Source organism: Nannospalax galili, unplaced genomic scaffold (genome assembly GCF_000622305.1).
Source record: "Nannospalax galili isolate Female #2095 unplaced genomic scaffold, S.galili_v1.0 scaffold200, whole genome shotgun sequence".
NCBI classification, from domain to species: Eukaryota; Metazoa; Chordata; class Mammalia; order Rodentia; family Spalacidae; genus Nannospalax; species Nannospalax galili.
Window position 1 is genome coordinate 378820 of NW_008345373.1, and position 18735 is coordinate 397554.

Consider the following 18735-nt stretch of genomic DNA (forward strand, 5'->3'; position numbering starts at 1 on the left):
TTTTGGAATGTATCAACTTAGCTTCTAGCAACCCAAAGGTTAAGTGTGTCCTCAGATAGCATCTGAGGCCTTTAGCAGAGATTCCCCACTTTGTTTGAACTGCCTACCTGACATTTCCACCAGAGTAATTGAAAAATGCCTTAATTGATGACTTTCTTTGAAGTTTCTTTTTGCTGTGAAAGATTCACTAAACTGTTACCACATTGGAACATGGAATCTGGGGTGACCTGACTCTGTGTTCTCTGGCCAAGGTCACTCATATTTTTCCCCAGAATAAACTTTCTCTTATTCCTTTTGAGGTGAGAGTTGTGTCATGTTAATATGATAGAACAATCAGTTAGGTAAAAAGTGTGGCTTAGTCAGTTACAGAGGTGTAAATCCATGTCCTGTAACTATTACCTCATCTGTTTGACCACACTTGCTTCGTTTTGTACCCCAAACTTCATGACCTTGTTATTTTGTACAACAGGGTATAGAACACAAACGACATTTTAACTTGAGACCAAGAAACATCAAGAAAGTAAAGACCTGCCTGCTACCAATGTGAACTTTTCCTAGAGTAAAATTGAGCCGTTGAGTTATTTTTGTCTTCGTTTAGCCTTCCCTCCACGTTCAGGCTGTGCCCTGACTGGTCTTCCCATGGCCATCTGGCTTTCTCCAAATGCAGAAATCATATCGTTGTTAGTCAGTTAATTGCTCAATATTTTCACAGGTGAACTGAACACTGTATTCCGTGGTATTCTTTACAGCAGGAACCGTGGCCTTGTTAGCTAATGCTGTGCCCACTCTTGTTACATCATTGCCCTTGACTTTGCGTTTCCTTCCATTTCCCCACTGAGAGGCTTCACGTGTTCCAGCAGACTTCTGTACAGCTTCAGCAGAGCACGACACATGTGTCTGTGTCATGAGATATCATTGGCAGTTTTTATCACTCCTCTTCTAGTTGAAAGACCCTTACCCCTCATTATGACTTCAGAAATATTGATGCTGTTGTGTCCTATCATCATCTGCTAACTGTGAAGCCTAGAAATGCTTTGGTAGAAATAACACCATGTTTATTTCCATGCTTACGAGCATCACTGTTGAACCCCAGTCTCTGATACAAAAGCTTCAGCAATGGCCCAGGTCGTCAGGCCCGGGTAGGAGAGGTATTTTCCCATGGACTGCTGTGCCAGCTTCCTGGGATCAGACTTTGAGTTCCCCTAGCCAATATAACATCATAATCACTTACACAGTCCTTGCAGAACCACAGCTCCACCTGGAACCTGTGCTTTGATTTTATCCTACCGTCACCACCACATTTCCCCGTCCACTGGTGAAATATCCGTGATGTGGAGGGAAAGCCATTGTAGAGAAACCAGAAAGGGAACGGGATCCCCAACACCTCACCCAGAAAGCATTTCCCACGTGGGAAAGCTGTGGCTCCGTTCCACCCAAACAGTAGACTAGCAGAGCAGCAGAACGCACAGCCAAACGCAGCAGCTGTTACCCACATCACCCAGCTGCCACCACTGTCCTGGCAGGAATTGTGTGGTGAAAATGACATGCAAAGTGGCTCTCCTCACCAACCTCATTACATCCTGGGGGACCACACACACATAGTGGCTCACCCTGACCACCCAGGACTGAACACCCACCAGTCTGGACTGCCTGCATGACATGCCCAGGACTTGAACACACAATGGCTCACCATTAAGAGAATGAGGACTCTCTAAAGTGAAGACCCCACAGTCCATCTCCATATGCTGGTGGATCTTTGGCTCACTGTTTACAGCGTGCTAAGTAAATGTGTCCATCACATATGAGGGTCTTTCTATTCCCTTAGGAAGTCCGTGAGGGTTTCTCCCTTCTTTTTAAATATTTATTTTATGTGTATGAGTGTATTGCCTGCATGTTTGTAAATGCACCCGTGTTGTACAATGCCCTTGGAGGTCAGAAGAGGGCATGGGACCCCCTGAACCTGGAGGTAAAGACAGTTGTTAGCTGCCATGTGGGTGCTGAGAATCAAACTCAGGTCCTCTGCAAGAGCAGCAGGGCTTTTAACCACTCTCTCTAGCCCGTTTTCCCCGTCTCCAGGCAACTCATTACATCTTCTATTGTTGAGATCGGTGAAGGCTTAGATATACCCAGACATCAATTCCCTAAGAAGTGTTGATCATGTCTTCTCAGGAAAACTTCCTGAACCTACTCAAGGACAGTTTCAAACCAGCTTTTTAAGAAAAGACATGCAGAGAAGCCAGCTCATTGCATCAATGACCTTCTGATGTCATAAACTCAAACTTCTCCACTCAGAGCAGGATAATGCCACTGAAAAGAAGCATATGACTTGTGAGGTGGTATGGGGACCATCTGAGCCTATGCAGAAGATTCCTGAAAGCCCCTTCCACCACCCGATCAGCAGGCAATGTCTTCTTTTCCCTTTATTACGATGCCTTGGTAATAAACCATGGGGAGGCAGATTGGAGTGTCTTGTCAACTTCTGGCCTTCTTTGATCATTGATTGTGTGATAGAGCTTTTTCTTTTGGCAAAATCCTAGTGCCCAGCATTGGGCCTTCACTGGACATCACCGCTGTTAAGGCTCCCTGACATGATGGCTTCCCTCACTAAAACATGCAAACCAAAAAGAAGGAAATTGCAATCCCATGTGATGTCATGGGAGAGATGTCCTGTCAAGGTCGTATTGTTTCTAATCCCAGAGTCTATATTTTTGTTTCTGTCCATAGTTCCTGTGTTCCTTGTAATGTCTTAAGTGACTATAGCACTGTATATTTTTTTATATTTTATATTTTTTATATTTGGTTTTTGGCTTCTGCTTCCCAAAGGCAGCTGAATATGTGAGACTTGTGTCTTGAGCTGTTCATAACAAGCCCCTGGGTTTATGTCCATGAAGTAGTTCTAGAGAGTTCCCGTTTACATAACCACAGAATTCAGAATGGAGTTGGTTGCCAGGGGAAACAACCAGGTGACTAGAGGGTTGGAAATCATCACCCTGCTCCCCAACCTGGGAAGAAAAGGGACTTAAGAGTTCAATTGATTACAAATGGACATGATTTAGTCAGTTATGATTAAATAATGAAGCTTCCATAAACGGCCAATGACATAGTTCAGAGAGTATCCAGGTTTGTGAATGAGGGTACTCCCACATGCCTAATGGGGGGCACATGGCCACTCCACAGTGTGGGTGCTGCCATGCCTTAGACTTGACTAGATCCCACCCTGCATACCCTTTTATCTGACTCTCCATAGTGACCTTGAAAATACCCTTTGTAGTAAGTGGGAACATGTATGTAAGATGTTTCTCTAAATTTTATGAGATGTTTTAGCAGATTATTTGAACCCAGGAGTCATTGGAACCTCAATTTATAGTTGCCCACTCAGAGCATAAGTCACAAACTGGAGTTTGGTACTAGCAGCTAAAGTCTTTTGGGACTAAGTCCTCAACCTGCAGGGTCTGATGTTTCCCCCACGTAGGCAGATCAAGATCAAATCAGAGGACACAGCTGGAGTTGGCTGGAGAATTGCAGGACTGATTACATGCTGTGTGAGGAAACAGTCCTGCACACTTGGGGTCACATAGACTGTGCCATACACTGTGTGTGAAGTAGAGAGAACAGTTATCTGCCTCGCTCGCACTTGAAGGAGGGGATTAAACAGGAAGGGTGACAAGTTCTAGGGTGTGGAGACACGGGGTATTTCAGTCCATCTGCTGCAGTGATTACAAGGCAGAGCCACGGGAGTAGAAATGACACAACGCCAGAGTCTGATAACCCTACGGGGCAAATCATAGGACTTTTCTGCAACCCATTTCATAACCATCTACACTGCCTGTTACTAAGTTCAATTCTCACAAGTTTTTCAGCAGGTTCCAACAACCTGGCTTTCTAATTCTTGGCTCTTACACATGAGCCACCCATATGATTATTGTGGTAGCAGGATCCCGCGCTTCCAGATCCCTTAAAATAGTTACCACAGCAGTTGCTAGAAGCTTTTCCAAGTGTTTGATGCTCATTTTGTTTGTGTTCTATTGGGTCCATAAGATGTAAAAGCAGTATGTGTGGACGTCCTTCGACTTACAAATCCCTGCACACAGCTTTGTCTAAACACAGACAATGTTTAGTTCTCTCCTGAAGCATCTAAGCCAATCCTAAATTTTGAGATATCATTCACCAGGACCTAGATACCTGACTCTATCCATGTGATTGCATTGCTTAACTCAAAAAAAAAAAAAAAAAAAATGAAGGGACATACAACCTACTTGCCTAAGTTTTTCTCGTATGTTTGTTTGAGTTCAAGTATATTTATATAATGTAGTCTCTCAAGTTCATGAAGCCTCACCATCAACATTCTTTGATCTCCTATTTAAAAAATATTTATTGTTTTTATTTTAAGTGTATGAGTGTATTGCCTGCATGCATGTAAGTGCAGCCATGTCATGTAATGCTCACAGAGGTCAGAAGAGGGCATTGGATCCCCTGGAACTGGAGTTAGAACTGCCATCTGGGTGTTGGGATTCAAACCTGGGTCTTCTGCAAGAGCAGCCAGTGCTCTTAACTGCTGAGCCATCGTTCTAGTCCCTGATCCTCTATTTTTATATTAGCTGACTGGTCCCTGAAAGTTTAGCTGATGGCCTTCACTGAGGAACTTGAGAGGATCTAATGATAATGGACTGACTACTACAGGAGACTGAATTTTACCCCTCACCTGTTTACCATCTTCCTAGTTCCACGACGTGGTGGTTAATTTTCCATGTCAATTTAGTTAGGCAATGGTGTCTTGATGGTGCTGTAAAGGTATTTATTTAATGTTATTAGCATTTGCAATCCATCAGTGGACTCTGAGTCTAGCAGATGACCCTGCATAATGTGCTCAGTCCTTTGGATCTGGAGCAGCCCATGTGCTGAAGGCTTAGCCACCAGCCTGCTATACACCAGCCTGCAATACCATTGGGAGGTGGTGCAACTTTTAGAATGTGGGTCTTAGTGAGAGGAAGTGAGATCATTGGGGGTTGTCCTTGAAGGTGATATTAGGAACCCACATCCCAGCTGTGGGTAGAGATGTTTCTCTCTACATCCCAGCTCCCAAGAGATGAACAGATTGCCTCTGTCAGGGGCTCCTGCCATGATGAACTGTGCTGTCATAGGCCCAAAGCAATAGGGCCAGGTGAGTGGTGACGAACCCTTTTGAAACCATCATCCCAAATAACCAACTCTTCCCTTTAAGTTGATTTCAGTTATTATGTCACAGTGATGGAAAGCTGACTGACAGGCTGAAGAAGGAATTCTTCCTCAAGATTGTGACACGAAAAGCTGCCAGGGTTACCTGCCTGCCGCCCTGAGGAATTTGGATTCAGGACCACAACATCAGCTGTTACACAGATCTCCACATGCCAGCCAGACTGGCTTGCAGATTTCAGAATTGCCAGTCTCCACAGTCATGTGATCCAGTTCCTTACAGCCTTTGTCTCTGTCTCTACCTTTCTCTCATTTGCACATGCCATCCTCCTCCTCCTCCTCCTCCCCCTCCTCCTCCCCCTCTTCCTCCTCCTTCTTTGTCTTCACCATCATTATCACCATCATCTTCATTATCACCATAATCTTCTTCTTCATCACCATCATCATTATCATCTTTACCATCTTCATCATCTGCATCCTCTTTCCATCTTAAGGATTCAGTCATTGAACTGTCTTCAGGCAGAGAGAGGAGGAAGGAAGCCTATCATTGAGCAGTAAGCACCTATTGTATTATAGACATTGCCTTAGGTGAGCTGAGTGAATCCCCACAAGCTCTTGGGTTAAATATTCTTTTCCCCATTTTGTAGATGTGGAAACCAAGACTCAGGACTCTAGTCACTGAGGTCCTGTATATAGTTGGACATCTCTCCATTTAAAATCTGTGGATCCCCTGTATGAAGCCCAAAGACAATAGATACTCTACTCTAGGACACTCGAGGCATCCGAGGAGTAGAGGGAGGGTGCATCCACAGATTTTCTGCACAGATAGGCCACATGAGAGCCGGATAAAGCTTTCTGCTGGTTTCTGCTGAGACTGTGGCAGGTGGATTGGACCCATCAACAGGTTGCCATCGTTCCACTAGGTGGCGCTTTCTTTCCTGTCCACATTAGACCAGAGGTTGAGCTGCCAATGAAAATACAGTGGACACTATTATCTACACTACAGTCCGATCCTCTAATCTGGTTTTAGCAACAAGGCCCTTCCCTCGATATCTCGCAGGAAGTTGCTTTTGCTGGGAGGCAGATACCGATAAGGCTTGACTTCAAACACTTTCAGAGACTGCAGTGCAATAAGGCACGTTATCTCACTATGCCTGTGTATGCCAGGAAAGCCAGGAAATCACAACTCACCGACTGTGGGAGCAGACTCTGCTCTGCCTGGCAACACATCTAGAGCAAAGCACGAGGGAGATAGCTCCAGTGTAAGCAGACTCCCATTTTGAGGCAAATTTGGGTTTCAGGACATCACTCAGAGGACGTTCCACACGTTCCCCAGTGTCTCCCATTTAGCAATTACATCCATAGACCTGGATCATGAGTCCAGGGACAACCAGTTGTAGGAGAGTGAGAGATTGGCTGTATGACGCAGATCTGAGCTCTAATGATTTTACTGATCCGCGTCATTTCAACTAACTGGTGGAGCATTCTGGGCCCTGTTACCTATAAAACCACAGGAGGGACCAAATGCCGTGTCCATGGTGGATGGCTATCAAACCTGTGGTGACCACACTCTTGCCCCTGCCTAAGACAGAGAGGAGTAAGAGTCCTGACTCATAATTAGCAGAATGTGGTAGGAAAGTCCCCACAGACATGTGCTGAGAGTTGTGCACATGAAGCCTGCTGAGAACTCAGCAGCATCAGTTAGCTCAGGTGACCAGAGCTTACCAAAGCCTTCTGGATCTTTCCTTCAGACTCCTGAAAGGGCCTCTTCACTGATCCCCTTGGCACCAATCCCTCTGTACTCAGAGTCTCTACAGTTCCCTTTTTCCTTAACCATTTTACATCTTCTTTTGTTTTACAATCTGCACGCCAAGCGCATGGAACTTCTTGTAGGTCTGAAGTCCTCTTCATGATCTTCTCTGCCTGGGAGTCTGTTTCCCTCTTCCTGCCTCTGTCCTATCTCGAATGGACTCTCCTCGGTCATCTCCCAGTACATCTCCCAGTACAGATGACAGCTTTCTGAATAATCTTTCCTTAAAGTGCATGGGTGTTAGCACCTTACCTGTGAGCTGGGATGGTGCTTGCTCCCTGTAGTGAATGACTACTATGGTTCCCAAGTCTTCACCCCAAGCCTGGACCAGACCCTCGTCTTCCTACATCCTCATTGCTACTGAAAATCACTGAGGATCAAGGAGAACAGCGTCTTTGCAGACTGAAATCTTTTGCTCAGCAGAGCTGAAATAAGCAGCAAACCTGGTGCCCTCATCCAGTTAAATACTTTCTGACTAGTGACTATAAGCTGAGCATTGAATTAGTCCTGATCTGAGCCAGTTAAGGGTGTTCTAGCAAATTACCAGCCTAGAGCCTTAAATAACAGGAATTCATTGTGATGACGTGAAAATGCATTCAATACCGTCTTTTCACCGAGAGAAGAGGCCAGGCTGCTTCAACGCTTTCTGCATTCACTTGCTGAGGGTGAAAAATGAAATGGGTCTGAACAAGAAAGCTTTGCACTAAATGTGGTCAGGCAGGAGCGCTCTCCAGACCACCCTCAGCCCTTTCCTCCAAGTACCTGCTCTTCCAATTTCACTGACTCAGAGACATTCCAGTGTTTTTTTTTTTTTTTCTGTTGAAATGGGTCAGGCCTCAATTCTCAGTGTTTTCCACCTGCAAAAGTCATCCTTTGTATAAGCATATTCCTTCTGAATGCTGGGTTTCCCAACATCTGGGCAACTCCATCCCCACACACAGAACAGCATCGGAGGAAATGCAATACAGGAATCCTCTCCTAATTCCTGTTTACTAAGGCAAAATAAAAAAGTAGATCTAGAATACTGTAGACTAGACCAGCTCTGCTTCTGGGCTAGGAGTAGACAGAACGTAGTGTCTGAGCTTAACTCTTCCCACCTAGAGTTCAGACCCGAAGGCTCGCAGAACCTGGGGCTGGGGACAGGGAGGTACGTGCACCAGCTTTCACCTGTTGATCTCACAAAGGAACAACGGAAGGATCTGTTCCACTAAGCCAAGTGCTGAAGGACAAAGGACTGCGAATGCCAGCCGTAGTCCCCTTCGTTTGGCCTTGAGTTCTGTACATCTCTAATTAAGTCTCCTTTAAACGAATGTCCCTCATTATAACCTTCACGAGGAAAGAAAAACTGAAAAAAAGAAATTTCGGAAAACAAGCAAGTAATACTGAATTCTTTATGTCTGGGTTCAAGAAATCCCATCAAACATTTTCTCTTTTCTTTCCTTTCTCTCTTGTTTAAATTTTCATTCAGCAAAAAGGAAAGAAATGAACCAAGGCAAAAAGAAGCCTTGTGGTCCATCGTCACGAGTGCTGTCTCCTTTCTCTCCTCCATCTTGGCTCTCAGGGGACAGAGCTTCTACTAGACCATCGATGTATGAACAAGCAAATATAATAACAGCAGCAAACCACCCTTTTCATAGGTCTATAGATATGCTCCGAGTGGAGTTTAATTTATATATGGCCATGCTCCAGAAGTCCCATATGCACAGTAGAAAACTTGGCAAAAAACCCAATCTATGCATTAAAAAAAAAAAAAAAAACCTTAAAAATCCATTTAAAATACTCTCGGTTTGTGCTGGTGAGTATATTCCAGTAAAATTCCAAGTAAAAGTGGCATAACTGACCTTCTGTGTGGGGCTGCAGCTGGGGGAAGAGGCTTCATGCTGATAGTATGGAAGGGAACTTCCAGAGAGGACACCCTGGAGAACAGCTTTCCTTCTGTTCTCAAACATAACACATTCTAACTTCAGAAGGTCCAAAGAAAAGAGGAGGAGACCAGTGCTGGGGAAGGAATGAATTCCAGGAGCTTCTGTCCAGCTCTCTTTACATCTCTCCTTGGAGGCCTTTGGTGCCCTCTGTGGGACCCTCTCCCCTCACACCACACCCCTTCTCACCTGGTCCCGTTCATCCACCACGAGGTAGCCAGGGTCCTCACTCTAAAATCTGACACTTTTACTACCTCTACCTGAACACGGACCACAGGCCTTGCAGGTCTGGGTCCTGGCACCCTGTCCTATGACTTCTCCCTCAGCTTGAACCTTATTCTTTCATGGCAGCCACTGTCAACTACTGGCCTGTCCTGGGTGCACCAAGCTTGTCTCCTCTCCTTCCGTAAGCAGAGAAAGCAATATGATCACTCTGCATCTTCCCACAGTTTCTACAAGGTCCGTGGTTGAACATCTAATGCAAACTTTCTTCTTCCAGACCCAACTCATTTTAGTCTCTCAGCAACTGAGTGTTCAGAGAGCTCTAGTAACCTGCCCTTATCTCTCAGTGAAAAGATGACATTTAGTGAGTGTCATGTTCTGAGCAATTAGAATGGGACCTCATTCTCAGACAGAGTCTAACACAAGGGGGGTGAAATGACAGAGCAGAACTTTAATACAGTTCCATCCAGCATCATAGTCCTGAGGAGGAAGTGTGGGTTTGAAGTAAGTCTGTATAATAAAAGGTAAGGTATACACTGACTCTTGAAAGGTATTGTTTACGGTGTCTTATTAAGTATGTGTCAACCACTTTTCTCAATTATATTTATTTAAGCACAATGGCTTAAGCTCATTCCTACTTTACAGGCAGAGGAGAAGCAGCTCGGAGGGGCAAAGTGTATTGGTTATGGCTGCAAAGCTGTAAGTCCAGCTGCAAGATTCAGATGCAGATCTGCTTGTCTCAGACTACTGCGCTCGAATGTATCCTGCTAGGATTTGTGGAGGTGAAAAATGTCCAGGATCCCAGGGCTACCCCAGAGCTTGTGTACCTTTTTTGAACTAGTTTCTTTCCCATGCTGGTGTGGATGAGCTTTGCAGCAGATCAGTCCTATCACATTGTTTGGTAACGCTGGTTTTCAAAGCATTTATCAAAAGATAATCAAACCGGAAAGGCAGAGTTGAAGCTAATCATGATAACAGCTCTTCTCATCTGTGCCTCTCTGGCGCATTTTAATAGCATCGTTTGGCAATGGGAGGGGCCAGCATTTGCGATATTTTGAGAACATTGTGAGCATTAAATGAAATAATGCACACAGAATGCTTAGAATAGTTTGCAGTAGATAAGCTTCAATAAATAGGCAGTATCCAAATTAATTCAATAACCTTTCCTCTTTCGTTTGCATTATAGGTGAGGGGTTGTTCTTACCGCCTAGGACATGGCAGTGTGCAGAAAAAAGATGAAACAAAGCAGAAGGGACCTTTGCCCACAGACAGAGGAGGCAAGGGAACACTGACCAGGGATATGAGGACAGCTTAGTGGATGATGAGGCACTCTGCAGGAACCACAGAGCACGTGGGAAGGTGACAGCACCAGGCACCCGGATTGAGTTGTAGGCAGGTGGGAATGTTCCGTGGTGTGGCCACGGTGGGCCTCACTGAGAACAGGAGGGTATAGAAAAGGCACTGTGGTCTCAGCCGTGGATATTCAGGCTTAGCAGACAAAACCCCAAGGCTGGAGTGTGGCTCAGTAGGGGAGTCCATCAAGGGGGTCCACGAAGCTGAAATGAAGTGAGACATTGAGAAGAGAGTGCAAAAGCTTGTAGAGGAATCGGAGCAGGTGCTGTGAGACCCGTAGTCCTTGAGAGGCTTCAGAGCGAGATTGCAAATGAATGAGTGGTCCGCACAGGTCAGGTAGAAGTATACAATGATATTAACCATGTACCCACAGGATCCCTCTGACTGCTGTTTGAAGAGCAGATGGTTGCTGTGGTGTGAGCCAGCACCCCAATGTTCCTGTGTTGGAATGTTAATCCTCAAACTTGCATAATAATGGCATTTAGAGGCAGAGCTTTTGGGATGCAACTAGTATTAGCTGAGGTCACAGTGGGACTATATAATGGCATTAGGGGCTTTTAAGGACAGAAAGAGAAGCTGAGCTAGCACATTTGTTCTGTCCTGCCACATGATGCCCTCTGAGGTAGTAAGAAGGCCCTCAATAGGTAGTGAATGCAAAGGCCACAAATGACCAAAGCATAGAGAATAAGCCTGCAGAGTGTGGGTCCTTGGACAGGACTCCTATATTAAACTTCACCCACTCAGGGCTCAGGGACCATTGTGGAAGAGGGGGCAGAAAGACTGTAAGAGCCAAGGAGGGGGTATATGACCACACGGAAACAGAGTCCTACAGGCTCCTGGGACACTGCTCATATGAACCTACAGCAATGGTGTCAGCATGCACAGGACCGATGCAAAGTGAGACAGAAACCCAGCACAGAACTGTGGAAATGGGCAGCAGGCCCCAGCCTCGGCCGAAGAACTATTGGCAGCTGATTACTTCTGGTTGAGGAAGAGCTGAGCTTCCTGAAGAGAAGAACTCTAGATAGGCTGATCGACCCTAGTGGATGATGAATTTGCATTGAGGGACATCAACTTGACTCAATAGACCTTAACACATATGACAGAATGCATGACATCCAATGGTGGGGGAGGCTATAGGAGGGTATGGATGAAGGGGGCATAAAGATGCCTAAAATGGTTTGCATGAGATGCACAAAAACTCAGTAAAAAGTATGCCAAAAGAAGGCCCCGAGTGGATACGGCATCACGCTCTTGGACTTGCAATCCTCCAGTGTGTGAGCTCAGTAAACTTTCTTTTGTAAACAAAAAACCAGTGAAAACAGGGGACAGAGCAGAAGTGCTGAGAATCCTGCAGGCCACCCAAGAAGATGATGCCTGCTGGGACTAGGGCTTGGCGTGTTGATTCCTGGCAGCCACCACAGTGGCTGGGACTCTCCACACTCCCCTGGCTTTTCTTTTCCAAATCTTCCCTCAGAATCAATCCCTTCCCGACTGCGGTTCCTTTTAAAAGCTCTCCGGCATTTCCTGTGTTCCTCAGCTCTGTCTTGGTAGCTTTTCTACTGCTTGGCTTTGTGTTTGACCTCTGCTGAGGGTGTCCCATCTCATCTGTAATGGACTCTGAGTAGGAGTCCAGAGGAATCAGAGAGCCAGCGGTAGTCACGTGCCACCCTCCATGGTAACCATCACACCAGGTGGAGATTGGCAGAGCAGCCTTTGACTCACAGTGGTATGGCCTCTCCAAGCTTAATTTCTCTAGCTGTTAAATAAGAATGCAGATGATTTGAGCCTTGAGATTTTTCCAGTGCAGACTTCAAAGTAAAGTCTGGCAGTGTTCAGGGAGTATCCTGAGTCTTTGCAGATAACCAGTCAACAAAGAGACACAATATCAGACCTGCATGGGAAGGAAAGTGAGCAGGAGCTCCCTCCCCACCTCCCATCACATTTGGGTACGGGAAGCTGCCTCATAGCGCAGCAGAGATGAGTTCTGCATTAAACTTTCAGGAGTTTTTCACGACAGTTGTTAAGCACAGCCATAACAAAAAGTAGACTGCGTGAAATTATGATTGAGTAAATTATATTGAAAACGATGAACACACCAAGCATACCCTTGCTGATTGACTACACTTTGGTGTTGTGATGGTCCAGATGCTATTTACATCTGTCATCTCTCCATGGTGCAACCATGCTGCTGTGCATCTCTTCCCACCTTAGCATCTAGCAACCTCACATTGATAGCCTGACATTGCCCAGAGTGGGAAACGTGCATCACAGAAATTGGCATACAACCAGGGTTTGGTTTTCATAAGACTGCTACCAAGAAAATAATAGAGGAAGGGGTCCTAATTAAAAAATATGTGTCATGTCTAGAGTTAGTATCACAAAAGTTGAAAAGATAGTCTTTCAGTATTCAAAACCATTATCGGATTCAGCAACATCTGCCTGTTCCCCACAAAACAAGTTCTGACGCCTGTCTGTTGTCTCATCATTGTTTTACTTATTAACGTAAAGGAAAGAAAGTATCCTTTTCCTTTTATATCAGCAAGGAATATTGATGCCAGACCGATCTATGCTCATTTGTCAATTGCAAGCACAGATTTGCTAAGGATGTGAGTTCAGCATTGATCAGTGTAGCCACTCTGTGAGAATCAATTAGCTATATGGAATTGACAGTAAAGAGCCCTGTATATTGTGTTACTTTTATTAAGTGGTGTTCTGCAGACCTTTTATATGAGTAAAATGTAAGTGAAATTATATAAATACAAATGCATTTCTATCTCCCTCTGCCTGAGTTTTTGGTTAAACATTTGCCAACACTACTGGCTAGCCCACTTTGAACTGCACCATGGGGAAAGAGCCCAACTTGGTGCCAGTTATTGCTGGTATGTAGCATGTTTCAGGTTAGACCCTGGGCTTATTGCTCTGAGCCACATATTTTACAACTCTATGGTAGGACCAGTAGTCATGTCTTAGTGGATGTGCTGTGGGGCTAGCCACAGTACAGTGAAAGTTAATTATATTCTGTTTCCAAATATAGGAACACGGGGCTGGAGAAATGGCCCAGCATTCAAGAGCACTGGTTGCTCTTGCAGAAGACCCAGGTTCAAATCCCAGCACCAACATGGCAGCTAACAACTATCTGAAACTCCAGTTCCAGGGGCACCAACAGCCTCTTCTGTCCTCTGTGGGCATTGCACGACACGGGTGCACTTACCTACACACAGGCAATACATGCATACACATAAAATAAAAATAATAAATAAAATATTTAAAAAATATAGGAACACAAGAGGAACAAAATCTTATGGAGCTTCCTCCTGTTACCCCCAAAGTACATGTGGATCAGGGACCCTCTGAGCCCTTTGCTGATGGTTTCAATATTTGTTTTGTTTCACAAGTTCAGTGTATCTATTGTTTATACCTGGAGGATCTGTAAACCCAAAGAAGATCCAATTTTAGTTATATTTGCTCTGTTAGAATCTTGGTCAATAAGATGCGAATGAAATAAAAGATCTAAAACATCTTTAATAAACTAAGAGGTCATATGTAGTTGTAAGTATAGGTTTATTATCAACGGGACTAGCTGGTCATTTGAACCTCTTGTCTCTGCCATTTTCTGTGCTAGACACTTAGTAGGTATCCAAGCTATGTGGTAAATTAAATTGTAATTAGGTAATAGTTAACCTTTGCACAGAGCATTGAAAGTAAAGCATTTAGTTTGTGATTCATGAGCCAGGACAACCTCTGAAAGCTACAGCATTTCCTGTAACCCCACAATTGCTTTGTTTTCTCCGTACCACACAGCCTGAAAAGAAGGAAAAAGGCCTCTTTCTCTTCTGGCAGGTGCACTTCGCGGCTCAAACCCTTCACTTCATTTCCAGGATGAGTGCAATCAAGCGAGAAGGAACAGCTCTTGTTTGTGTTTTCCGTCCCAGGCTGGAGGGAGAGATGTGAGGAGGATATGCTTCTCCTGTCAGAGCGGCTAGCACTTCAACAAGGACATGAGCTCCTACGGAATCATCAAGATCTAGACGGTTTCTTAAAAAAGTGAAACATAAATTGACTGTATGACTCCCAGATCCCACACTTGGGCCACCCAAGAGAAATGCAAATGTCTAGATAAAGACAAGGGCATCAGTGTTATCAGTTGGTGTTTGAGAATATCAGGGACATACTCATGCAACGGAATGCTATTTAGCAATAAAAATAATGAACTCTTACACATGCTATGACATCAACAAACTTCAAATTCTTGTACCAAGTGAAAGAAAGCAATGAGGGGCAGAGGTCACATAGTGTACAACCCCATTTCTATGAAAGGTCCAGGAAAGGCAAATCTATAGACAGAAAGATGTTGCCTGGGAAGGTGTGCAGAGAGTCTGGGGGACTGGAACTGGCACGAAATGGGCATGAGGGGTCTTATGGGGGAGACGGAGATGTTCTAAAACTGATTTGCAGTGACGGTTACACAATCTGGTAAATTTACTAAAAGATCATTGAATTGTTCAGTTTGGACCTGGTAGATTGTAGAGCATCTGAAATAGTCCAAGTCAGTTTATCTTTCAAAGAAAGCTCAGCCTTTAAGCTTTGAGCAGTCTCTGAATGTCTCAGGTTCTCTTTCCCCACAGAAAGTCCCTGATGTTCACGTTCTGGACACTGCCTGCTAACTCTACTGAAACCTGATAAGGTCCAGGCCTTCCGTAGCTGTACTTAGCTAAGGTGGTGAACCCGCAGGACAAAGCACTGTAATTCATGCTAACTATACCTAGCTCTCTCTGGTGCAATCTGAGTCTTTTCACACCAAATTAAAGTTAAGCATAGCAACCACCTGTTAGGAAAATAAACTCATTCTGGTTTCAGGAGCTTTGTGTTTTCAAATCAGTCAGACTCCTTGAACCTCTGCCAGGAAACCAGCAGCGGACATCAGTGGGAGACAGATGGGATCTGTGGGCCTGGGTTTGGTAATAATGATCTGGTCAATACCTTGTTGGAAATAAAATTAAATGTTATGAGCTACTGTCCCTATCAGAGCACCTTGGCTGCTCTCTGTGCGACAACGACCTCACTAATCGGTTATTAGCATTAGTTTTATCTCTGCAGAAAGCACTGGCAAATGTGGTGGGAGGAGGCAGAAGCTGGCAGGTAGGGAAAGGGGAAAGAAAGGAAAGGAAACGGGGACCTGCAGCAGAGCTAGGGGGTTAGAATAGATCTCTACTAGTCTCACAACACAAAACAAAGGTGGTTTGCATGGTGGACTGTGCAATGTACAGTCTTAAACATCCCTCCCTCTTGTAGGGCTGGCTTTCTTAGCCTTGTTCAGATGAGGTAACTGAGGTAAAGGGAAGTGGAATGGCCTGCTGTGGACACATGGCCACATGTTACAGCTGCAGACCAGTCTTATTCCTGTGTGGCTCGAAGCCCAGGATTCTTTGCGCAGTATCGGGACAGAAAGAGGGGGCTTTGACAACAGCTCAGCTTGGTCTCGTCAGGAATGTGAATGAACTGTCACCTGGGCACTCCCTCCTGCCCTGGCCTTCATGCCCAGTGAGAGAGCCACTGAACAAAAAAGAGAGATGAGGACCAAGCCAGCATCTCCTCTTTCCACCCCATCCTTTTCCCCCTCAGACCCTTGAGACTGAGATAATGGGAAACCCAGGGACCAGGCATGAGAAGTTGGACCCCACGCCACTCAATCAGGCGGTATCCACAGCTGCCTTCGGCCCAGTGCTACACCATTCTCCCTGGAGGCTGTCCTCCACCTGAGACAATTGCTTTACTCTTTTCTGCTGGGATTAGCACCTTGAGTATTGGTGTGGATGTCAGGTCGGAACTCTATCATGAAATCACCGACTTCAGCCACTGACAACTAGCAAAGCACTGGGTTTGGTGATTTTGTCTTGCTGTGCACATGGACCCTTCCAAACTCTCTCCTGACCCTGACTTTTTCCCAATAAAGGCACTATTCAGTCTCCCCATGGCATGTAATACCTCATAGGAGTAAAGCTTCACAGGCGCAGGCTGAGGGTTCTTCCATGGAATTGGGTTGAAGACTCTCTCACACCACCTCAGTGAGTCAATTCTTCATCTCTTTTGTTCACTGTGCACTGTTTGTGCTTTTCCCTAGCCCCGTCTCTCAAGATGCTCTGCACTTCTTTCATAATACTCGATGCATCGTACTGTGACTGCCGGCTTCCTTGCCTGTCTACCCTCAAACAAAACCAAGACCAAACGCCGCCTGAAGCACCCCACAGAGAGGCCAGAAGAGGAGCAGAGGAGCTCAAGGACCTGGTTAGGCTTCTAATTTCTTAGCTCTAAGCACAAGGACCAAGAGACAGTGGGTATTGCTAAATGTGTATGGGAGTAGATGATTGAGACTATAACCCAATCTGAGAAATCTAAATGTCAGTAAGGCCTTTCAGTCCCAGGGCCCAGTGGGGTTGCCTTCAAACTGAGAGCATAATTGTTAAGTCAGTGCTGGAAATAGGGCACATGTCTGTCTCTTTACAGATTCAGTTCAGACCCATGGATGTGAAGCCCTTGACTTTATTCCATCCATGAATTCTCCAAATCTGTCATTAATGTCATCATTCTGAGTCTCTGGGAACAAATTAAGAAGAAGACATGACATAAAGGAAAAGACAATGTCCATATGAGAAGACTAACTCACTTTCCCCCAGGTATCTGGGGCCCATGGCTTCCCGGTGAACTTAATGTATGTATGTATGTATGTATGTATGTATGTATGTATGTATGCATGTATTTATTTTTCTTTTATGCCTATGAGTCTTTTGCTTACATGTACAGCAGTATACCACATGTGTGCAATGTCCATGGAGGCCAGATGAGAGCACTGGGTTCCCTATAATGTGTTACAGATGGTTGTTAGCCATGATGTGGGTGCTGGGGATTGAACCCTGGTCCACTGCAAGAGCAGCCAGTACCGTTAATAGCCGAGCCATGGCCGCAGCCCCTCGGTAACTTTCTTTGTGTGCAGTGATAAATTTTCCCATTGAAGCCCATTGTCCTGTGATTAGATGCTGGGTCTCCACAGGTGAGAGATGAACAATTCTAAGAGCAATTGAACGCTCTACAAATTTTCACAGTGGATCAGCACTGAGTCACGCAGTCTGGATATTTCTGTGATTGCATTGGTGAGAGATGAATGCGGGTAAATGGTTCTCAAATCACTGTTTTATTGGTGCAAAACAGGACTTGGTGTGTGCAGTCCAGGGGGTGAGGACAAGGAGCTCAGGAACAGCCAGCTGCTCAGGCCTGGGAAGAGAAAAACTCTTCTGGGAAGTTCAAGTCCTTCACATGCAGGCACTGAAGAGTTAAAGGACTAGAAAGTTCCTGAATGTCTTTGAGCTCTCCATTCTTTTATTGGGTGAATGCAAAATAGTCAGAGTATATAAATAGTCTCATACAGCTGGGGATGTTGCATTCTATGATCACACAGCTTAGGAAGGGCTCATTTGGGAATAAGCTTGGGTTACCTGATTTCAAGCCCAGTTTTCTCCAGATGAGTATCTTGTCTTCTCTGTTCTCTCTCTCTAAAGATATGAAGAAACCACCATTCTTATTTGACATTTTTGATTCACAAGGAGACATAGCTTGATATATTAGCTCACAGAAAACTGTAATGTAGGCTCAGTGGGAAAACAGGGTGCTGGTATGTCCTGAGATGAAATGAAACGGGGCAGAGATGGTTCTCCACACCGTGGGAAGGTTACTTCCACCACGCTGGCTGGCAGCTCACTACTTCTTCACTGACAGCGAGCTTGGCTTAGCCAGCCAGGTATCTTCTGGCCTCCGAGGGCGCACTTACATACATGCAGGCAAAACACTCATACACATAAAATGAAATAAAAAAGTTCTTAAAAAGAGGTGGAGATGAGTGAAGAGAAGAAAATACGCTGTATGTTACAAGTGGCAGAGGTACACTTAATCTGAAATGTCAAGACATTCAGGACATGAACTCCTGGGAAATGAGAAGCCTTTTATATTTTGCAGTCCTTTCTGTTTTCTCTGTATCTCATGTTAAGATTAGTTTGCGTGTGTGTGTGTGTGTGTGTGGTGTATGAATGTGTGTGTGTGCCTGTGTAGGTACACATGCCAATGTGTGTATATATGAAGGCCATGGGTGTGTGTGTGGATGTGTGTGTATCTGCATGTGTGTGTGTGTGTGTGTGTGTGTGTGTGTGTGTGGTGTATGAATGTGTGTGTGCCCATGTGTGTGTATATGGAGGCCATAGGTCA

At 45.0% G+C, this 18735-nt stretch overlaps 1 protein-coding gene across 1 annotated transcript in view; it reads right to left on the reverse strand.

Annotated features, from left to right (window-relative positions):
* Positions 1–446, reverse strand: part of Clnk (cytokine dependent hematopoietic cell linker) — a 90470-nt gene extending 90024 nt beyond the window's left edge. The window contains exon 1 of the mRNA XM_008841591.2: positions 400–446. Coding sequence (XP_008839813.2) covers positions 400–446 — 47 coding nt within the window. The remainder of the gene's footprint in view (positions 1–399) is intronic.
* Between the last annotated feature and the right edge of the window lie 18289 nt (positions 447–18735).